The sequence below is a fragment of the Loxodonta africana genome, chromosome 14 (genome assembly GCF_030014295.1).
Source record: "Loxodonta africana isolate mLoxAfr1 chromosome 14, mLoxAfr1.hap2, whole genome shotgun sequence".
Classification (NCBI taxonomy): domain Eukaryota; kingdom Metazoa; phylum Chordata; class Mammalia; order Proboscidea; family Elephantidae; genus Loxodonta; species Loxodonta africana.
Genome location: NC_087355.1, coordinates 90,207,485 through 90,230,221, shown reverse-complemented (window position 1 = coordinate 90,230,221; position 22,737 = coordinate 90,207,485). Strand labels below are relative to the sequence as shown.

Below are 22,737 nucleotides of genomic sequence, written 5' to 3'. Positions count from 1 at the left end.
CCTGTCTCTCCCTGGGCCTCAGCTTCCCCCCCTGCAATGAGGCGGTCCCTTCGCCCATTCAGCAAAGATTGCCTGGGGGCCTGCTAACGTGGGGCTGCAGGCTGACACTGCATGGGCTGGCCCAAAAAGGCCCTACTTGGGGGGGATTCAGAGATGTACACAGAGAAGAAAAGGGCGACACCCTGGCTCTAGAGGGATAGCCAGGTTCAAAGGGAACCTCATCTGCCACCCTTCCCCCATGGCAGGAGCCCCCATCTGTCAGTCCTCCCACCGTGGCTGGAGCCCCCACCTGCCAGTCCTCTCCCCCACAGCCAGAACCCCACCTGCCATCCCTCCCACCCATGAGCAGAGCTCCTACCTGCCAGCCCTGTGGAGAAGACGCTCTTGGAGACAGTGACCCTGTCCTCAGGCACCTTGGCCCAGTCACCCGTGGCCCGCCAGCCCTTCATGGGGAAGCTGATGTCCATGGCCCTGCTGGCTGGGAGCTTGTGGATGCTGAGGACTGGGGTGGGTGAGGGGCAGTAGACGGACAGACAGACAGAGAAACACGATGAAGAGCTGGAGGGGCAGACCTGGAGGTGGAGCACGGCCACACAGGTGCACACGGCTCAGAGGGGTGTGGGAGTTGGCGCCAGCTCCCCCAAAGACCCAGGGCCTTGGTGATGCCCCAGCCTCTGCCCGCAGCCCAGCCTTGGCCCCTGGCTTGGACCCCTCTCCCCCCACCACACTGGCCCCTAAACAGGGTCCCCACTCCCAGGGCAGGTGCTGTCCCCGAGGCTGTGAGGCCACGAACAGGGACAGCACAGGGGAAGCAGGCATGGGCTGGGGAGAGTCTGGTCAGAGCTCCCAGAGAGCTGGGCCTTGGGCCTGGATGGGAGGCTCTGAGGCCCTCCTAGCCCTGAGAGGGCCCAGGCCTGGGCAGTCTCAAGGATAGCGTCTGGGAAGAAGCAGGCCTCGACAAGAGATTCCCGCTGCCTTCCCTCCAGACCACTCCCTGTGGGGCCCTGTCCCTGGGGTCTGGCCCCCTGAAAAACCTCAGCTAACCCAGGCCCAGCTGCAGGTCTCCTGAAGGACCAGCTCCGGTCAGCCTCTGCCCTTCGAATGCCCTTCATCATCCTTATTCAAAGAGGGCGCCCTGGCCACCTTGGGAGGGGCCAGCTTCCTATTACTCCACCCCTTGGCATCGCCCCCAGCAGGGGTCGCAGGGCTGCAGGAGGAAAGCCAGCCCCCTCCCGCAAGTGGGCTGCAGGAGGTGGGGTTCTGGGGAGAGAGAACAGGAAGAAGAAGGGGCCGTGGGGGATGAGGCTGGGCTGTGAGGCATTTTACTGACAGGTCCTTGGGGTCTCAGGGGACGAGGCAGAGGCCCAGGAAAGGGTTGAGCAGCAGATACCATGCATGGACCAGGTGCAGAATGAACAGGGACTGGGAGGAGCCCAGGCCGCCTGTGGCTCTTGGGGTGGGGGGCAGCAGGGACTGCAGCCATGTCTGCGTGTGGCCTGCAGGAGGCATAGGCTGTGCCAACACCCTGGGAGCCAGCCACCCAGGGACTTCCTGGACCCACCATGCGGCTGCACAAAGCCTCCCTTCTCTGGGCCATCTGCACCTTGCCTGGAAACAGGCCAGGTGTGGAAGGGGAGGAAAGGCAGCACCGAGCCAGTGTTGCTGGCCCTACCTGCTGCATGACCTCTGGATAGTGCCTGTCCCTCTCTGGGCCTGAGGCTCCCCACCTGTGAGGGGAGGGCTGGGCCTGCTGAGCTCTGAGACCCATGCTTCAAAGGCCGACAGTGGACGGATGCTCAGTCCTGGCCTTCAAATCTCCAAGAGCAGAGAGGGCGACAGGGAGGAGTGAGTGAGCCCCTCGTCCCTGGGGGAGTGCAAGAGGGCTGGCTGTGGAGTGGGGTTCCTGGATCTGACCCTGGGTTCAAGGTCTCTGCCTCGTCAGGGTCTGAGACACCTCCTGCTGACCTGCCCCCAGGCCTTAGGTCAGGCCACTGTCAGCAGACTCGGGGTTGGTAGCTTGAACAGAGTAAACTGTGGAAACCCTCCCGGAGGGTTCTGTTCCCCTTACTTTGTATAAATGAAGAAACTGAGGCAAGAAGGGCCCTGTCCAGGCAGGGGAGAGTGGACAACAGAGCAAGGGGTGGGCTTACCCAGGTTGTCTGTCACCTGGTACGCGTCTCGAAGGTCCTTCATGCGAAAGCCGATGACATCGACGAAGTCCTCCACCAGCCGGAACAGCTCCTTGGCGTTGGGGCCCACCTGGAGAGCAGAGGCGTGGTCAGGGAGTCCCCGAGGCAGCAGGGAGATGTTGTTGAAGCCACCTGTACTCCAGCAGGGACACACCTGTCCTTCCCCTGCCCCTCCAGCCTCCTGCCTTCCACTGTTCCCTTCTTGGCCCTGCGGGTCACTTTCTAGCACTGCAAAGCCCTGGGGCCTGACTTCAGGAGCAGAGCTGGTGATCTTTGAGTGTCCACCCCCATTCCGTGGATGGGAAAACTGAGGCCCAGGGGTCTGCTGTGCCCCAGCTCCTTGGGGCAGAGGAAGCAGTTGCACCTTGCAGATAACAGGTGGTGGCAGGTGTGGCACACACTGAGGAAGCCCACCCGTGGTGGCCTTTCTGGTCTGGAGGAGCGGTCAGCCTCCCTTCCTCCCAGACTGACCTCACATTTTTCCAGGTCAGAAAGACCACCGCGGGCGGGCTTCCTCAGAATGCCCCACGGTGTCAGCCTCTTTTCCTACAATCCTCACCAGCACCCACAGACAAGGCACCATCATCAAGGGAGGAGGAAACCGAGACTCAGGAGGCTGCGGGCTTCCTGGAGGTCAGACGGCCGGGCCATGCACAGGGCATGGCAGGCCGCCCCAACCTCTGACGACCACAAGGGCCTCTGCCTATGGTCCGTACCAGCCGGGCCTCCTCCCACTTGTCCCGGTTCTCCTCCAGCAGCAGGTTGCTGATAATCTGCACAAAGTTCTGGAAAGAGAGAAGAGGAAGAAGGGCCAGTGAGGTGAGAGTAAGGCACCCAGATCAGGGCCTACTGTGTAACTAGGCTCTGAGCTCAGGCTGTGACCAGATTCAGGGCTCAGCACATGGCTCATGTCAGGGCTCACTGTAACTAAGATCAGGGATACACTGTGTGACCAAGTCAGGTCTGTGTGTGACCAAAATCAGGGCTTACTGTGTAACCAGGATCAGGGCTCACTGTATGACCAGGGCCAGGACTCAGCATGTGATCAGGATCAGGTTTCTGATTTGACCAGGGTCAGGCCTCAGTCTCAGGCTGGGGTTGGGGAGCCCAGGCACCCCTCTACCTGGACCCCCCTGGGATCCCACCTGCACATCCCCAGGGGTGGGGCTGTAGTAGGCCCTCCGGAAGATCTCTGTCATGTTCCTTAGGACGTCAATGGTGGAGAGCAGGTCCCCGCTGTAGCTGGCCCCGTCCTGGGAAATCTCCACCAGCGTCTGGATGACCTCTGAGACCCCTTCCCCCGGCAGCCCACGCTGAGCCTTCGCCAGGTGCTCCCGGGTCTGGGGAGGCAGGAAAGGGTTGGTTTCGATCAGCCCCACAGGACACGTCAAGGCAGGGACTGAGGAGTCCAGGCAACAGGGACCCCACACTCAGAGATGCCTCTGCAGCACCAATGGGAGCCAGGGCTATTCATGTCCAAAGGGTGTGCCACTGGGTCTGAGCTCCTGAGGGCCACAGGCTGCTCCCGATGATGGAAGATGGAAGAAGCAGGGCCCTGGGGTGATACGGGGGCTGGGGACCCCTGGGGCCCCACTCACCATCATCTGGATGTTTCGGTAGTCGATAGAGACGCAGCGGATGTAAGTGGGGGACTCCCAGTAGGCGATGCCTTCCTCGTCCAGCTCACAGCGTCGCAGAATGAGGCCTGACGGGGGCGGGGGGCAGGCGGCAGCCGGGTCAGCTCATCCCCACCCTCCCCTTCCCAGGAAGAATTCCCCCCTGCCGACTCACTGCCGGGAGTGGGGCAGTCATGGGCCAGGCCTCCCCCATTTTCCTTCATCCCACATGTTTCTGGGCAGCTGCTGCAAGCCACGCTGGGCCAGGCACTGGGGCCCTGTCAGGAGCCCAGCCACTGGGACCTGACAGCGTGCACATCGAGTGCTGCCAAGTGCGGACTTCAGCCCGGCCTCTCCGCAGAGCTCCAGGGGCCTCACCTACAAGGGCGGCACCTTCCCACCTGCAGGCATCCTGTGGGTGACCCTGGGGCGGTCTGAGCCAGGTCAGCAGCTCAGAGCAGGCAAGCTGCCCCAGGCTTTACTCCCAGAAAAGGTCAGGGGACTCGGTGTTCAGCCACCACAGGAGCACTCCACAACCCTATCGCCCAGCAGGAAGCACAGGGCAGGCAGGGATGCGCCTGGGCAAGGGCCAGGCGATAGGGGCACGGGGAACATTCCCAGCACGTTAAGGAAAATGGTTGGTGATACCACCACATGTCAGTATGAATTAATAAAGAAAAAAAAACACCCCACAACAAACAGCAGGTGCCACACAGCGGCAAGTTGCCCGGGTGGTCCCACCACCTAGAAGGGCAGGACCACAGAGGCTTTGATTTCCTTTGTTTGCTTGTCTTAATTTGTAGCAGGTGGTGCCGTGGTTAAGTATCCGGCTGCTAACCAAAGGTCAGCAGTTTGAATTCACCAGCCGCTCCTTGGAACCCCCGTGGGACAGCTCTATCCTGTCCAACGCGGTTGCTGTGAGTTGGAATCGACTGGACGGCAATGGATTTGGTTCTTCAGTATCAAGAACTGGTGGTATTTTATAAATGAAAAAGGGGGCGGGTAGCTGGAAATAGGAGGAACCAGTCCCTGGAGGAGGACATCTTGCTTGGTAAAGGAGAGGATCAGCGAAAAAGAGGAAGACCCTCAACAAGATGGATTGACACAGTGCCTGCAACAATGGGCTCAAGCACAACTGTGAACATGGCACAGGACCAGGCGGTATCTCGTTCTGTTGTACATAGGATTGCTATGGGTCAGAACTGACTGGCCGGTACCTAACAAATACGGAACAGCTGGGAACACACAGCCAAATGGTGGCCAAGCCCTGCTGTCCCTACCGAGGCCTATGCCATGGCTTCCCCACAACAGCCCTCGATTTACAGAGGTGAAAACGGAGGCTCAGAGAGGTGAAGTCAGTTCTGAACAGCATACAGCAAGCAGGGTCCAGAGCTGGGCTCTCAGCCTCCCACCTACTGCAACGTCTCCAATAACAGGGGCCCTTCTGGCCAGACACTCTCTGCCTTCCCCACCCCCTACTCTGCTTCACTACACAGGGGCTGAGGGATCAGGGTTGCCAGGGTCAGAGTGACTTCGCCATGATGGCTGGGGAAGCCCAGGTGAGTGTGTGACCCTTCCAAACCTCAGCTTCCTGTCTGACAATGAGCTAGTGATGGTGGCCACCTGCTGGGGACATGGTGGGTGCTGGCTCTTGGTGAGAGGTCAGGCCTCAGGGGCCGCTGTGCTCCCACAAGTTCTGCTGGGCTCGGGCCTGCGGCTTGCTCCAGGGCACACAGGCGTCTGTGCCAGCCATGCAGCAGCCCCTTGAACGGCAGGGGTCTGTAGGGACATCTCAGTGACCTCACAAAGTGGGTACCTCACATACCTCTCTGTGAGGAGGGTCAGCAGCCCCCGACACCTCACCTGTGCTGTGGGCCTCACCTGTGGCATTTCGGGGACACCGGACAGCGGCCACCTCCCCTGCTGGTGTCTCCTTCCACATTACGGCACCAAAGTTGTCCTCGTCACAGATCTCGTGGGGCTCTGTAGAGTGCCAGACACGGTGAGTGGGGCTGGGGCTTTAGGACGTGAGCCAGGCTGGCTCAGGAAGGCCAGGGTGAGGGGTCGAGCCCCTCAGGGAAGCTAGGCGACCAGGGCAGTTTATCCCAGCAGAAATGAGCCCGAGACCACCCACGGCCTCAGCCCAATGCTGGGGCCCAGGTGTCCCACCCCTAGCCGAGGTGGGGAGTGGGCGCTCACCGGGACACCGTTGGGCGCTGCACTGCCGGTACTCCTCCTGTGGGCCCTGGCAGGCTGTTCCCCCGAAGAAGGGCCCCAAGCAGGCGCGCTCACGGCGCTGTGAGCCGCCCCCGCATGTGGTGCTACAGCTGCCCCACGCCGCCCAGGCCTGCCACTTCCCGTCCACTGCGGGGGACGGCCAGGCATGGGGCACGGGCAGAGACGAGGAGCCAGGTTCCAGGAGCCACAAATAGCGGGGCCCAGAAAACAAACACAGGGAGGGGGACATTGAGACACAGGAGTGCAGAGACTGAGCCATGGGGACATGGACACCCAGGGAGGGACCAGAAAGGCAGGAACATGGACACTGAGACCCCAGAGTGGAGAAACACAGGCGATGGGAACACAGAGGCACTGGGGGCCCAAGACCCAGAGATGGGGACACAGACACAGGAGCCCATGATTCACGGACGTGAGGACACGGGCAGGCCCCAGACATGCAGAGCCAAGCCTCCCCCCAACGCTGGTCCCCACAGGCCGGAGGTGCGCTGACCTGGGCACTGCTGCAGGAAGCAGTCTCGCGTCTCCACCCAGTGGCCCTGGCACTCGGCGCCCCCGTATGAAGGCCCATTGCACTCGCGCGTGCGCTGTTGCCGGCCCTGGGAGCAGCTGGCGGAGCAGGTGCTCCAGCTTGACCACTCGTTCCAGTTTCCGTCCACTGCCCGGCCCAGGGGAGGAAGGGGCAGGAAGCCGGCGTGAACACCACAGAGCTAGCGTGCTAACATCCAGCCTGGCACGTGGGCGTGAACACCCCCAGGGCCAGCGCACCACCATCCAGCCTAGGGCCCAGGCGTGGACACTCCTGGAGAACCACCACGACAACAGCCAGCCTGGTATGGGGGTGTACGCAGCTCTACATCCAGGTGGGACGTTGGAGAGAACACCCCCAGGGTCACACCCCAAGCCCCAGCCTCGGTGCAGTCTGAGATTCCAGGCTCCAGGGCCTGGTAGGTGGGTCTGGGGGTGGTGGTGATCTCCCCCTTCCCCGCCCTCCCTCTCACCTACCAGGGCACAGGGCGATGTTGCAGAACTTGGTTTGCTTCTCAGGGCCCTCACAGGGGTTGCCTCCAAACTGGGGGGGTCTGCAGGTGCGCGTGCGGTCCCGGAATCCGCGGCCACAGGTGCTGGAACACAGGCTCCAGGGGGACCACTCGTCCCAGGCACCGTGCACTGAGAAGGGGTGGGTCCTTCTGTCAGCCGGCTGTCCCCACGCTTCCTTCCAGGCCCCTCCCCTCACCTGGCCCCACCCCCGGCTGGCCCCGTCCCTCATCCGGCCCCGCCCACCCCCGCGCCCACCTGGACACACAGCCGAGTTGTTGCACTGGCGCTGCTCCCGCAGGGGCCCGCTGCACTGGGTGCTGTAGGAGGAGGACACGCAGAAGCGCGTGCGGGTCTGCCAGCCCTCGCCACACGTGCTGGAGCACACACTCCAGGGGGACCACTCCTCGGCCGCGGGGTCACCTGCGAGCCCAAACCCAGCATCACCGACCGGCACCACCCGGCGCGTCAGAGGCGCCGTGGAGGGCTAGGGCTGGGCGCAGACCCCGTAAGGCCGGGAGCCGGCCCCGGAGGCAGGGCCCGTGCGGTCCCTGGGTCCCTGGGTCCCAGCCTTCACTTGGCACCTGAGAAGTTAGTCTAATTATGGTTAATCGCTAAGGTTATTACTCATCAATAGCAACAATTACTAATTTATAGTGTTTGCTCACGGTCCTACTCCCCTAAACCCCAACCCTTCTCCACTCGGTGTCACAACGCAGTGTGGAGGTGCCAGCCCCGGCCCGCACCCCAAGCTCACCTGTCTGAGGCGATGGGAACCCAAACTGCTGCAGCTCGTCCCCCAGCTCCTCCCGCCGCCGGGCGTCCGTGGACCGCAGGGACTGGCTCCGTGAACTGGTGCGCCCCGCGGCTGCAGGAGGGGTGCAGTCAGCGACCCCCAGCCGCCTGTCATTGCCCGTCCCACTGCCCTGGTCCCCCTAGTCCTTGGCCGGAGCGGGGTGGGCTAACCAGCAGCAGGGGCCCCCCCGGCCGATTGATAGATGGGCGCCCCAGCCTGCCTCCGACCCTCTGGTCACCATGGGTCCCCTCCTGTCTGTCCTGCTCTCCAGCCCTGCCCCACTTCCTGCTGTGAATGGCTGCTGCCCTCCCCTCCGCACCGTTCCCCCCGGGAAAGTTCATCACGGGAAAACACGCCGAGGAGTGACAGTTTCATGACACCCTGATTTAGCTTTATGGGAGCAGCTAAAAAATGCATGAGGTCATTAGAGTTTATTAGAGAAATAAGTTGTGGAGGCGGGGTGGACTGGGGCGGGCGGCCGGGCCAGGGCTCCCTGAGTGGGCAGGCGGAGGGAGGCACCCCCAAAATCCCACACCACCGATGGCAGGAAAGCCCCGTCTGGTCCCTCCCGGCCCGAGTCCCAGTCCGCCTTCTAGACCCCAACCTCGGGCCCGACCGCCCGGCCTGGGCCCGGACTCTCCTGAGCTTACAAGGCCCCGCCCCTATCTGCCTCCTCTCCCTAGGGCCCCACCCTTCAAGACCCAGCCCTACTCCCTCCCTGTCCCGGCCTAGCACTTGCAGCCCTCTGCCCGCCCCTTCCCTCCAGCCCCAAGCAGGCCCTCCCTTGTCACGGCCTCACCTCCTCCCCTCACCTGACCCGTGTCTAACCCCTCCGTCCGCCTGGCCCTGCTCCAAGCTCCTCCTTCCGCGGGCCCCTTCCCACCCCCCACCTCCCGCACTTGGCCCCGCCCCTCCCGCCCCGGCCCCGCCTCTCCCATCCCTGACCCCGCCCTTCTGCCACTGGCCCCGCCCCTCCGCCCTCCCGCCCCGGCCCCGCCTCTCCGCCGCTCCCTCACCTGGCCCCGCCCGCCCCTGCCCCCCGGGCCGCCCCTGGCCCCGCCCCCGCCCTGCCCGCCGGTTGGACCCGCACTCACGGCCGCAGGCCTTGCGGTTGCACAGGCGGCCCTCCTCCAGCACGCCCTCGCATCCACCGCCCTGGACGCCCGGCGTGGGCAGGCATGTGCGCGTCCGCGTCTGCAGGCCTCCTCCGCAGTCCCGCGTGCATTCGCCCCACAGGGACCACAGCTTCCAGCCGCCTGGGTGGGGACCAGACGGCGGGGTCAGGGGGCAGGCGGGGCAGAGAGAAGGGGGCGGTCAAGGGCGGGAAGTGGGTGTGCGGGCCGCCCGCGTCTGCCAGCAGTGACCTTTGAGGGCTACCCAGCAGGGCTCGGGTGCGCAGCGCCCAGGCACACACGCGGGACCGCTGGGAGGCCAGAGTGTGGGCGGGGGTGAGCAGGATGGGTTTGCGACAGCGATGGTGGCAGGGAGGCTGGCCTCACCCTGGTGGGGTCTGCTGACAGCGGTACCCAGGGAAAACGGTCTGGACGTGGAGGGTCTTGGGGTCCCTCTTGGGTGCTCAGGTCACAGTGCTCCAGGCTGTCTACCCACCCCTGTGCCAGGACCTCCCCAGCAGGCCCAGAGCTCTAGGACAGGAGTCCCGGGCCAGTTTGCTGAACGAACGAATGAATGAATGAATGATTCCCCCCACCCACTCCCGCAGCGTCCTAGTGATGGGGTGAGTGGACCCCTGCCCTCCTCCACCACCCTTGGTGTGACATCTGACCCCTGTGCCCCCCTCCCCAAATACTCAGTCCAGCTCTGGCCCAGGCCCCGTTCCTCTGAGCCCACTTCAGTATCTACATAGAGGAGGGTTGCCCTTCACAATCCTGGAGGTCCCCAACTCCCACCTCTGATCTGTGCACTGCTTTCCCCTACGATCCCTGCAAACAGGGACACCAGAGAGGGGACGACTCGGGTCACAGCTGGTATCAGAGTCCAGATGGGCCTCCCGGGGGACCTGGCAGAGCTGATTACCCGTTGGGGGTCAAAGGTCTCTACCTGGCCTCCTGGCCCCTGTCTGCCCCACCCTGCCCCCAGCCACCCCTTTCTGCACCTCAGCCCTAGGCTGTGCCCACTGCCTTCACTGACCTGTGCCCCCACAACCCAGCCTGTGCCCCCAGGGTCTGTGCCCCAGTGCACTGGGAGGTAAGGAGGGCCTGGAGTGCCCTGAAGTACTGGAGAGCCTTGGTGGTGACAGTCAGAGCAGGGCCGCTCTGGTCAGTGGGTGGGCTGCAGGGTGGACATTGGCCCAATGAGCTGGAAGCAGGGCCCCAGGAAGGGGCAGCCGTGACGCGTGCCCAGGCCTCCCTGCCCGCACTACAGTCATCCTCATCCAGGATTCACTGCCTTCAGCAGAAGGCACCACTGACATACACCCCTATGAGGGGGTGAAGGGTCGCTGATGGCACTGCCAAGAGCCTGCACTGACTCCAGACCAGAGCTGGGACCCCTGGAGGGCACTGTGGCCAAGGGCTGGGGGCAGGGGAGGCTACCCGAGAACCAGGCTGGCCAAGGGCAGGTCAGAAGGTCTGTGCCTCTCGGAGCCTCAGTCTTCTCATCTGTGGCTTGGACTAAGCCCCACCGCAGGGGGTGAGAACGAGGACTTCGGGAGACCCCAGAGGGTAGGCAGGAGAAAAGGGTGGAGAGGGAGGAGCTGGAAGCCAGGCCAGATCCAAGGCCCCACTCCATCACCCACAGGCCACACACGGTCAAGGCCTTGGCCTCCTCGTCTGCACCCAAACCAAACCGAACCCACTGCCCTTGAGTCAATTCCCGCTCAGAGCAAACCCTCATAGGACAGAGTAGAACTGCCCCATAGGGTTTCCAAGGCTGTAACCTTTACCGAATCAGACTTCTCCCGAGGATCGGCTGTGGGTTCGAACCACTGACCTTTCAGTTAGCAGCTGAGCTGCACTTCACCACTGCGCCACTGGGGTCCCTCCCTTGCCTGCAGAGTGGGTAATACTAGTTGCCCTTGCACCGACCCCGACTCACGGCAACCCCGTGTGTGTCAGAGCAGAACTGTGCTCCAAACAGTTTTCAATGGCTGCTTTTACAGAAGTAGATCACCAGGCCTTTCTTTGAGATGCCTTGGGTGGACTTGAACCTCCAACCTTTCGGTTAGCAGCCAAGTGCATTAACAGTTCGCACTACCCAGGACTCCAAACGGATAATGGCCTGATGGATGTCCCAAGACAGAAGGAGAGAGGGTAACCGAGACACCCCCAGGGCCTTGGCAATGGAGGACTTGGAAGGGCAGTGTGTGTGGCACTGTCATCTGGGCCTGCACTGTAGGTCCAGGGAGACCAGAGAGGCAGGCTAACATCCCTCCGCATCGTCCCTGCATCTGTTCTAGAGACAGCCAGCAGGGGGTGCCAGGAGCGAATGGAGAGGCTGCATCTGAGGAAGCCACGCCAATCCTGGGTAGGGGGTCCACGTCTTCCCTGCTGGGTAGGGTGGGAAGGAGAGTCCTCTACACCCCCACGCTTGTTGTGGAACCTCTTCTGCCTGCGAGGGCAGCCCATGGAGCCCTCCCTCCCAATGATCCCCTCCCCATGCCACCTGGCCTCCACCTGGGCCTGGAGAGGCAGAGCCCCTCAGCCAAGGACACACAGCAAATGGCCCAAGCCCGCTGTCCTTGGAGCAGGCAAGATGGGACACAGTGAGTGGAAGGGGCGGGCTGGTGGGCAGCGGACTCGCTCAGGTGACAGGGGCCAGGCAGGAGGGCAGGTGCAGACGTTGGTAGTCACCACTCCTGAGCCTGCTCACACACTGTAACCCACTGCTGGTTGAGGTGGGTGCCACTAAGCCCAGCTCAGGGACATGAACCACGAACGGGCGGTGGAGGTGTGGAGGCGGAGGGCAGCCTGCAGGGTCACCAGGTGGGGGTGGGGCTGAGCAGGTGGGCGCTGGCTCTGAGACCCCTCCTCAGTCTTGTGGAGGCCTGGTCACTCACTGTCCTCACAAGGGAGGCCACACTGCTCCCATTCTTCAGACAAGAAGACTGAGCTGGCCAAGGAAGGGTGCATGTGTTCACACAGCCAGGAGGAGGCTGTGTGGGAATCACGCCAGGCTGTTGGATGGCGTCCCACACTCCCCTCCACAACCTGGGCCACAGGGGTCACTACCACCACCACCCGTGGCTGCAGACACTAATCTCTGGGGTGGAGGTGGAAGAGGGGAAAATCCTGAATTCTCTATTTAAATGCAAATGTACCTTTCCTGCCTGCCTCCCCTCTAGGCCAGGCTCCCCCTTGTGGGTGCATCCTAAGCACCACCCTCAGCGAGGCGGGCTCTGTGCCGGGTGTCCCTACACAGGAGCCCTGAATCCCAGTCTAACCCTGGAGGCAACGTTTGCACCCCATTTACAGTGGAGGAAACTGAGGCCCAAAGAGGGGGTCCAGACAGCCAGGGCCAGGGGAGAGATGACCCCTAGGAGGGTCTGTCCCAGAGCTGGCACTGGTGAGGCTCTGATACATATGGACACTGAATACCAAAAAAAAATACCACCCGGTCTTAAATTGCAAATGACGACCTCTGAGCAGCAGGGGCGGGCGGGGGGGCGGGGGTGGTGTGTGCCTGAGGAGCCCAGACTTGCATTAACCTCACCCTGGGCAGAGCAGGGACCCCCCCTCCAGGACAACAGCACAGTTGCTCATTTATGGGCCCTGCTTTGCTGCTGCTTCTTATCCTTGCCTCACTGAGCCCCCACCAGCCAGCCCATAACCGGCCCATTTGACGGATTTGGAGAGGGAGGGCGCTATCCACAGCTGACCAGGAGAGGGGTGATGGGACACCAGAGCCTTGGCCCACCCCCACAGACAGGACTGAGCACATGACCTCACCTCAAATGTCACCCCAACCCGCAATGCTGAGACAGGGACCAAGAGGGCCAGCGAGTGGAGGGGGCAGAGCACAGGGCTGGCACGAGGCCAGCGCGGGCCTGCCCCCCCACCCCTGCCCCAGCCCAGCCCCCACGCGGAGGCTGGGTGACGTGGTAAGCTGGCAGTGGGTGGGAGAGAGAGGGTGTCCAAGCCAGGCTAATCAGAGGATGCTTCTCGGTTCCCATGGAAACTGCTGCAGCGAGCACAGCCTTTCAGGATAGACTCAGGTTAGGCTCAGCTGCCAAAACACCCACCATTTCGGGGCTGGTTACCTTGGTGACCCAGGTGGTGAGGATGTGGGTGAGGGGGCGAGGAGAGGAGGGGGCCTGTCAGGGTGGAGAGGCCAAGGCACAGGCCAGTGGCTTCGAGAATGCCCCCAGGTCTAGCTCTGCCCTGGTCACACACTGAGCCCTGATCCTGGCTGTGAACGGAGCCTTCATCGCAGTCGACGTACTGATTCCTGACCCTGATTGCACACTGAGCCCTGGTGTCCATGGTCGACTGACCTCTCTCTTCCTCATCACATACTGAGCCCTGATCCCAGTCACAGAGTGAATTCTGCCCTTGGCCACACTCCAGCCACTAATGAATACTCAGGGAACGGTAGCTCTTATTTTTACGATCATTTTTTATTTTTAACGTGTGTCCCCACACACAGCTGACGATGGGTAAATGTGGAGAGAGTGCATAAATGACGGAGGGAGGCTTCGGGGGCAAAGGATGGGGGTCTGGGGCCTGGCAGGGCTGGGCAAAGGGGCACTGCTGGGTGCTGAGGTGTGCTGGGCTGGGTGGGCTGCGAGGGCGCAGCGGAGAGTGGGCAGGCCTGGGGGTGGGCTGCCCCTCCAGGCCCGGAAAGAAGCCGCCATTCTTCCCCGACTCAATGCCCCCTCTGTCCAGCAGCCTCATTTCCATCTAATTAAGGGGATGAATGGAGCCAATTAATGGCTCCGCGGGGCAGCCAGGCCACCCAGGAGAGAGGGTTCCTGGTCGACCCGCCCGCCTGGCACCCCCGCCTGGAGACACGGGCTCCCTGGTCCCTGCGCCCACGCCGGCTGGGATGGGGGCGCGGGTGGGCTCCACGGGACCTTCTGGGGGCGCCCCGCCCTCCTGCTAGGCTTCCGGGATCCCCGGAGGAGGAGCTGGTGCGCCTCCCCTCTTCTCCAGCAGAGGGCGCCCTAGTCCACCGGTCGGCCGCACGGGGGCTGGCGGGGGGGCAGGGGGAGCGCCAGCACGGCCCGCCCGGTCCCAGGCCCGAGTTCCAGGCACCCCCTGCGTCGTCCCCTCCGCAGCCCACCATGTTGGGGTGGTCTGGAGCATCCTGAGTCCTGCCCTGGGGGCTGGACCAGAGCCCCTCGCGGGGCGCCCGGGGAGCCCCTGCCCAGCTCAGCCTGCCCCAGCCCTGGCCCGGCGGTCCTGCCTTCGCCCACGTCCCCGCGGCCGCAGCTCCCGGGGCAGAGGCGCAGGCGCCGCCGGCCTCAGGGAGCAGCTTCTCCGGTACCCCGGGAGGGAAGAGGAACCGCCTGGGCTGGTGGGGCCCGCTTCTGAGAGCAATGCCACCCCTTTGTAAGCCTGGATCCCTCCTGTAAGCCTCACACAAGCCCTACAAGCGGGTCCTGCCGGTCCCCATTTCACAGAAGGGAGCCCGAGGCTCAGGGAGTTGACACACCTGCCCAGGCCGGGAGGGGTGGAACCGAATGTGTGGTTTCCCCAGGCCTCTTTTCTTGGCCAGGGAGGTGCTCTCTGCCCAAATAAAGTGCGGTGTTTACAAGCCCAGGCTCCACAATTCTGGCCACTCAGGTCCCATCCTGCCTCCACCCTCGTGGGCCAAGGACCACGGACAAGTCACTTCCCCTCCCCAGGCCCGCTCCTCGGCTATAAGATGGTGTGGCAGGGCTGCCAGCCGCTGGCCCCAGTGTCGGTCTCCCCCCTTTCTAGGGACCGGAACAAGGATGGTAACCTCTGCAGGGGCCTGAGCTCCGGCCTCTAGGTCAGGGCAGAGGGCTGTGGCCGACCGCAGTGGGCAGCGTGTCCTTGCCTGGCTGTCACTTCTCTGGCTGGTGTGCAGATGGATAGTGGGGGGAGGAGAGGCCATAAGCGGCCAGCCTGCACGTCGCTGCCCCAGGGGAGTGGCCGATGGGACATTATAATCTTCACAGTGACGTCTGGCTATTTCCATAGGGAATGGGCGTCGACTTTTCTGGGCACTGAGAGCCTTCTTGTTTGCTAAACTTTCCAAAATCGGCTCTTGGGCAGAGGAGTGGGCTCTGGCCGAGATGACAAAATGGTCCCCAGCAGTGGAGGCCTGATCCTGCCTCACGTCCCACCCCACAGTCTCCCCATGGCTCCCCAAACTCCAGATACTCAGCTCTGCGGTGGCCCCATCTTCCCACCTGGAGCTCCCCCTCCCTCCACTCTGCTCCTCCCCACTCCCTGTGCCCTGGAGACCCAGAGAGGGCTTTAGACACCTAGGGGACCACATGAGTTGGGGGCTCTTTGGGCCAAGCCCCAGCCCATTTCTGACTGTCTCCAAAGACCCCCGTAGTGGTCCAGCACTCAATGCGGGGGGGTCTCAGGGGTGTCTGGGGCTGCATGGTGACAGGGTGGTGGGAGGCACCTGCTGGCTGGGTGGTCTTGCAGAGACCCAGCTCCTCTCGTCCAAACCTCACCACATCCCGTGTGCCTCTCACACTCAGGTGCCAGCACAGCCTGACACCCCACCCCACTGCAGGCATGCACACACATACGGACACACACACGTGTGCACAGCAAACACACATGTACATGCACACAGGGACACACATACCCCACACTCAGACACATGCACACAGGAACACACGTGTGCACACACATATCCCAAACATGCACACAGGAACACACACACACACACACACTCACTCCCATCCCCGAGGACGCTGCTTTTTCATTACCTCACGTGTCGCTTCTGCAATAAAATTGTTTAATTAAAACATGAATATTTAAAACAACCCTTGAGAGAAATGGCCCATCTCGCCAGAGGCAGAAAATGCAGAGACAGAGAGATGTGCTGAGAGACCTGAGGTGGGGGAGTCTGGCGGTCCCAGAAAGAGGTTGTCAGATGGGCAGCGGGGCGGGGGGCGGGGGGGACAGTTGCTCTGGCCTGACCAGGGTTTGCAGCGCCTGGCGCGTGATGTGGCCATGTGGCATTTGGGCAGGCCGGCGGGGGCAGGGACTGAAAATGGGCCACAGGCTGGCTGCGGCTGCCTGCCTGCTCCCTGCTCAGTCGTGCATGCCTGCTTGGGATGGGATGGTGGGACTCGACTCTCCCAGCCTTCCCTGAACGCACAGGTTGGGGGCTCCCTGATACGGATCTCAGCAGACAAGATTCTGGCATTCTCTGCCACCCAGCTGAGCTGTGCGCCTTCTGAATGGTCCTCCACCTCTCTGGTCCTTGCACCACCCTAGCCACAACACAATCACACATACACATGAGTGCACACACATGCACGCACACACACTATACACACACATTAGGTGATAAACAAAGCTGGCCCTGCTGTCAACTGCCACTTAGGACTCCGTGACCTCAGCCAGACGTCTTAACGTCTCTGTGCCTCCTTCCACTCAGCCAGCATTTATTGAGTACCTGCTATGTTCAACTGAACAGGCATTTGTTGCTGTGTTCCAAGTATTGGTCTAGGCATTGGGGGTCATGAGTGAACGGGGCAAGCACCCTGGCTGTGGCACTTCTATCCTAGCAGGCACAGACAGACAACACGCAGCAGACACAGCAGGTAAGGGCAGCCACACTGTGCTCAAGGATGTCATGTGCTGTGGAGAGAGAAAGACAGGGCATGGGGGCAGAGAGCTGGGGTAGGGAATGCTGCCATTTACACAGCATGCCAGGGCCCTGCCACCACAAAGGTGACGAGTGAGCAAGGGCGCCAGGGGGCCAGGCCTGCAGGTGTCCAGGCAGAGGGCACCACCTCTGCAAAGGCCCTAAGGCAGGCGCGTGCCTCCTGGAGGACAAGCCCTTGGGCTGCCGTGAAGAGTGAACTAGCGAGTGGACGCTGCTTGCACAGAGTCGGCAGTAAACGGCCGCTGTATTACCGCTAAGACCATCCTTACTCCCAAGGTCCCTGAAGCATCCAGGCCTTCTGGAGTCAGGCACAGAGGGCTGGGCCGCCACACCTCTGCATCTGGGCCTGGGTGACCCCTGTCCACCCCATGCTGCCCGTGCAGAGAGCTCCCCACCTTCACATCGCAGGCTTTCTCCAGACCTTCTCCCCACGAGACCCCCAGGCCCTGCAGTGCAGTCTACGTGGCTCTGAGCCAAAACCTCCGAAGAAGCCCCTGCAGAGCCCAGCCTCGGCACACACACACAGACACACGCAATGCTTGCACACCTGCACACATGATATGCCCACAATGCACAGCACACATGCACACATGTATTTGCATGCATGCACAAATATGCACACACCTGTGCAGTATAGTACTCACCCACTTGCACACATGTGCACACATGCACACACACACCTTCCCACCTCCTGAGCACCGCCTCCAAACATCCCCTTTCTCAGGGTCTGCACGCACGCACACCCCAGATCTCTGGAGCCCACGCTCCACGCCCCCCTTCTCCATCTGCCTCTTTGTTCTCCAAGCCCTCCTGAGGCTCCCTCCTAACAACACCTGCGGACAGGTATTTCAGCACTCCCTGGGCCTTGGCTTAGAACCAACTTCACCCCAGCCTCCTTCCTCATGACGGTCTAGGAAAGTGGGTATTTTTACTCTTCCCACTGAACAATGAGGAGCCTGAGGGGATGGTCTGGGGACACAGGATGAGACGGAGTTGGGCTGGGGTTTGAGCCCAGGCTGGGAGCTTTGTCAACATGGCTCAGGTGCCACCTCCAAGCACCCATCACCCCAATCAGCCCTGTCCCAGTGTTCTAGGCCCCTGAGCTCATATGACACCCCATCTGGATGCCCTACATGCATTTTACTCAGTCCCACTCTGACCTCTCGATCCTCCTCCCCAGCCCGCTCCTCCCTCTGCCACCCCACCTGGGTCGATGTCCCCATCCCAGGCTAGAGGCTCAGGAGTAGTTGGGATGTCTCTGTCCTTCTGCCCCACCCTCCCCATCTGCAAGTCTGTCAGCCCCGTCCCTGTGCCCTGCCCGACTCCTTGGCCCAGCGTCCCCTCAGAGCTGACATAGTCTGCTACACAGCCCGAGCAACATCAGAGCATGTCACTTCGGTTAAAACCCTCCCCTGACCCCTCTCTTCTCTATGTGGGAGCCCCACTGGGGGCCTCCGTTTGCCAGCACCCTGCACCTCCTGGCCCAGGCCCACAGGTCAGGGGTCCAAGTGAGCGGTCTCCCCCAGCACCAGTGTCCCGTGGGGCCACACACTCGGACGCCCTCCACCCGCCACCCATGTACTAGCCCTTCCTCCCACACCCAGCACAGTCAGCCTTCCAGCACCCCCACTGCGTGGGCATACGTGCTGCCCCCCGACGTTATAAAGAGCAGCTTTCGTAGACTGGGGGTGACGGGGTCAGTCCCTGAGGCCCACTGTATCCAACGTGACCGAACGACCTTGCCAAGCAGCCAGCATTTTGCAGATACAGAACTGAGGCTCAGAAGGGGGCAGAGGCTCGCTGGGGGGTCGGGTTCCTGTGTCCATTGCCTCCACATCAGCCTCCAGCCTCCACCCCACCTCTCCGTCCCCCTCAGAGAAGTTTCCCTTGCCAAGGTCACAGTGACCTTCGTGCGGCCCAGCCTGAAGGTCAGTCCTCAGTCCCCCGACCTGGCGTTCAGCAGCCCTTGACACAGTGCAGGGTTTTTGGAGATGCCCCTACTGCCCCCGCCCCCAGGGACTCTGCCTCCTCTTCCTCAGGTCCCTGTGGGCTTGGCACAGCCCCCGCCTCCTAACATAGGGGTCCCAGGCCCCCTCCTTCTCTAGCTACACGCACTGCTTGGCTGGGTCTCATCTGGGTCCACAGGTCCCCTGAGCAGAGCCATGTCCCAGGCTGGCTGGTTTCCTCTGTAACCTATGGAGCTCATTTTATGCCTTTGAAGACATTCTGAGCAGGAGTCCATGGACTTGCTGGGTGCCAACGGGGCTGCCAGCCTGGTAGGCCAAGGACCCCCACAGCTCTCATCTCCCCAACCTGGCCTCACCCCATTGCAGCCTTGCCTGCTCAGCTCCCATCTGTGCAAGGAGACCCCACAGAGCAATCTGGAACCCTCAGCTCCCTCCTCAAGCTGCCCCCGCCCCATGTTGGTGGCGTCCCAGCCTCCCAGGCCCTTGGGCCAAACCCTGGGGGGTCCTCCTGGCCTTGGACCTGGAGGTCAGCAAGGGGACTCCACCTTCCCAGAGGACGCAGAGCCCGCCGCCCCCTCCAAGCCCTGCCAGCCTTGCCCTCCACACACACAAGGCCTGGCTGAGCCTGGCCACAGCCTCCTGGGGCAGAACACCCACCAAGCTGCTTCCTGTGGCTGATGACCCCTCCAGCTGCAGGCCTTGCCCTGGCTGTGCCCCTGCCTGGAGCAAAGTCCCCGAGTCCACAGGGCTCACCCCTCTTTGCTCCTAGAATGCCAGGTGGGTCTGAGGCAGCCCCCCGCAGAGGAAAATCATGGCCCACCACTGTGGCTGCTCCCCTGCCACCCAACAGAGATGACCGTGTGTTCACTGTGTCTTCTCTCCCTCTGTCCCTCCTTCCTTCTCTCCTTCCAAGGCTGCACCAACAGCAGGCTGGGGGTTTACATCTGTACCCCAGCACCAGAGATGTCTGCACGCCCATAGCACTCAGCAGCCACTGCACAGAAACAAGGCCAGAATCTCAACTCCTGACCTCATCTCCAGATAACGCTCTACATGGAGGCCCTGCCCCGCCCCAGTCACCCACCCTGCGAGGCCCCATGGCCCCCGGCCCCCGGCCCACATGGTCAGCCACCTCAATAAGCCCCACAGACTCTGGCCCCCGGCCTGGATGGTCAGCCACCCCAGTAGGCCCTGCTGACTCTGTCCCCTAACCTGGATAGTCAGCCACCTCATAGGCCCTGCTGACCCTGTCCCCTAACCTGGATAGTCAGCCACCCCAATAGGCCTCACTCACCCTGTCCCCTAGCCTGGATGGTCAGCCACCCCAATAGGCCTCACTCACCCTGTCCCCTAGCCTGGATGGTCAGCCACCCCAATAGGCCTCACTCACCCTGTCCCCTAGCCTGGATGGTCAGCCACCCCAATAGGCCCCACTCTCCCTGTCCCCTAACCTGGATGGTCAACCACCCCAATAGGCCCCACTCACCCTGTCCCCTAGCTTGGGTGGTTAACCACCCCAATAGGCCTTGCTGACCCTGTACCCTAACCTGAATGGTCAGCCACCTCAGTAGGCCCCTCTCACCCTGTCCCCTAGCCTGGATGGTCAGCCAGCTCAATAGGCCCCTCTTACCCTGTCCCCTAGCCTGGATGGCCAGCTACCTCAATAGGCCCAGCTCACCCTGTCCGCCAGGTCCCGGACACTGAGGGCCCTCTGGTCTACTAGAATCCTGCCTGAGAAAATGGAAGGCCCACTCCCCAGCCAGAACGCAAACCTCTGGCACTCTGGAGCTGAGCCTGGAACTCTGTGGGCCTGGTTGCAGTTCAGGCCACTATTGGTTCGTTCATTAAGTCATTCAGGAAACACCACAGCCGGTCCCCCCCGACTACCTTGGTGCCAGAGCAGCCCTGAAGGGGAGGCCCTTGCTCCCCGTCGCTCCCTGCCTAAAAAGTCCCCCTTTGGACATACTGCCAGCCACTCACCTGCAGAGCTGTCACCACCCCGGTCCTGGGTCAGGCTAGTGAGGCAGTTCTCAGGGCCGCCGGCCACACCGTCCTGCAGGCAGACATCACCTCGGGGAGCCGGGGGGCCGGCGACAGGGGGACCAGCGTCCCCACCCAGGCAGGCACAGGGGGTCTGCATGATGCCACAGGGGTGCGAGCTGCGGCTGCCGGCCAGACAGGCGTCCAGCCAGCGGCACAGCATCTGGCAGGCAGCCCGGCTGGGGCTGCGGTTGCCCACGACCAGGTACTCCACGGAGAAGTCATCGCCGGGGCCTGGGGGCCTGCTGGGCACACTGTCCAGGGGCGGCCGCTGCCTCTGTATCTGAAGGAACTGCTTGCCGGCCTGCAGGAAAGCCAGGGGCGCCGAGGGGTCACACAGACGCAGCACCTCGTCGAAACTCTCCAGGCCTAGGTAGGTGCGTGTGGACTCCAGGAAAGAGTCGAACTGGTAGGTGTGGACGCGGCCAGGGCCGTCACAGGGCACGGGAGCCTTGGCCACCTTCATGTAGAGCGTGTAGCGCCGTGGGTCCGGATTGCGCAGCGTCCAGGAGCAGCGCGAGGCGTTGGCGGGGAACACAGCGGCCGCCGAGAAGTACCCGAAGAACTTGCCCTGCACCAGCGTGGCGCACGGCTCGGGCCCAGGCCCTGTGTCCAGCCCTGTGGCCGCGCGCGCCCGGCACCCCAGCAGCAGCAGCATCGGTGCCAGTATCCACAGGGCGCCTGGGGCGGCGGCCTGGCCCCTCATCCTAGCTCGCGGGGCCACTGGGGTTCCACGGGCTGGGCAGGCCGGCGTTGGCCAGGCCTTGACATGCCAGGGTCTGGCAGCGGGCGGGGCAGGGCCGGGGTGACCGGGCAGAGGGCCAGGAAGCCAGGCGAAGGCCAGAGGGCAGACCAGGCACAGCTTCAGATGACACGGAGAGCAGTTTCTAATGCTGGGGGCCCGGACGCCCGCCTATGGCCACCGGCGAAGCCTGGAAGAGAAAGAGCAGCGGGCAGTGTGAGGCCCCAGGCAGGCTCGGGGACACGGGGCAGCACCCACCACACAGGGCTCCTGGAGGAGGGCGGCTCAGCCCAGGCCCTACCCAGCGGGTGGGGCCTCCAGACCCAGGCGCTGTCTGCCACCTGTCTGCCCACTGTCCGCCAGTGCATCCGCTGCAGAGACAGTTCTAGCCCAGGGACAGAGGACCTCCTCTACCCACAGGTGGCCCATCCAACATGGCTCCTGAGGGCTCCTCCTCCTTGCCCACCCCCTGCCACATGGAGGGCCCCTCTCAGCCTCTGTCTCCCTTGCCTCTCCCAGGTCCCCTGCCCCTTCTGCCCCTTCCCCTCACCGTCCCCACCTCCTGCCTTTCTGGGAAGAATCATAAACATGACCACAAGTGGGACAGGAAGAGAGTGGGTCATTTTGGCCGTTCCCTGGCCTCCCTGCAGTACCCTCTCTGAGCCCCACCCCCAGAGCCTGGGGTGGGGTACAGAGCCTCACCCCAACCTGCCTCCTTGTTTTCCCTGCCTCCGCTCCCTTCTGGCAGTTGACATGGGTCCCTTGGCTCCGCCCATCCCTGCTCACCCCAGCCCCTCTTGCCTACTGTATTCCCTCCACTGCCCACTTCCCTGCATGCCCCTGCCAGGACTGCCCTCTGAGCCTGCCCACACATGTCCTGTGCAGGGATCCGCTCGCCCCTCAGGCCTGCACTGACCCCTGCCTCCCTGCTCGAGAGGCCGCTGTCATTGCCACTTTGAGGGGCAGACAGAGGCTCAGAGGGCAAGGGGCTCACCAAGGTCACAGGGAGTGGGCAGGCAGGACAGCCCAGACTGGAGTCCTGGCTTGACCACAGACCCGTGCCACCAGAGCACCTCCCAGCTCCAGTGGCCACCCTTCGGCCCTGGGGGGAGGGAGGCAGCTCCTGGCATGGGGCTCAGGGAGCCAGGCTCCAGCTTGTTCTCAACTGCTGTGGACGCTGACAGGTTCCTCCCACCCCAGACCTCAGTTTCCCCACCGTCCTCAAGGCTCCTGGCCGAGCAGCCTGTCCCACCCCACCTGGCCCTGCCCCGAGTGCAGGTGCCCACCCCGCTGACCATGCACAGCCGGCCGCTCCCTGCTGCTTGGGCCCAGC

The 22,737-nt window shown here is 62.9% G+C and overlaps 1 protein-coding gene across 1 annotated transcript in view; it reads right to left on the bottom strand.

Moving 5' to 3' along the window:
• The window catches only part of ADGRB1 (adhesion G protein-coupled receptor B1), a 75,066-nt gene extending 53,698 nt beyond the window's left edge, over window positions 1-21,368 (bottom strand). The window contains exons 1-13 of the mRNA XM_064268142.1: window positions 20,603-21,368; window positions 8,972-9,133; window positions 7,839-7,949; window positions 7,340-7,504; window positions 7,051-7,213; window positions 6,537-6,712; window positions 6,005-6,169; window positions 5,687-5,788; window positions 3,788-3,894; window positions 3,335-3,529; window positions 2,906-2,974; window positions 2,151-2,259; window positions 359-502 (exon numbers count right to left, since the gene is read on the bottom strand). Of these exons, the coding sequence (XP_064124212.1) occupies window positions 359-502; window positions 2,151-2,259; window positions 2,906-2,974; window positions 3,335-3,529; window positions 3,788-3,894; window positions 5,687-5,788; window positions 6,005-6,169; window positions 6,537-6,712; window positions 7,051-7,213; window positions 7,340-7,504; window positions 7,839-7,949; window positions 8,972-9,133; window positions 20,603-21,368 (2,434 nt within the window). The remainder of the gene's footprint in view (window positions 1-358; window positions 503-2,150; window positions 2,260-2,905; window positions 2,975-3,334; window positions 3,530-3,787; window positions 3,895-5,686; window positions 5,789-6,004; window positions 6,170-6,536; window positions 6,713-7,050; window positions 7,214-7,339; window positions 7,505-7,838; window positions 7,950-8,971; window positions 9,134-20,602) is intronic.
• Window positions 21,369-22,737: the final 1,369 nt, after the last annotated feature.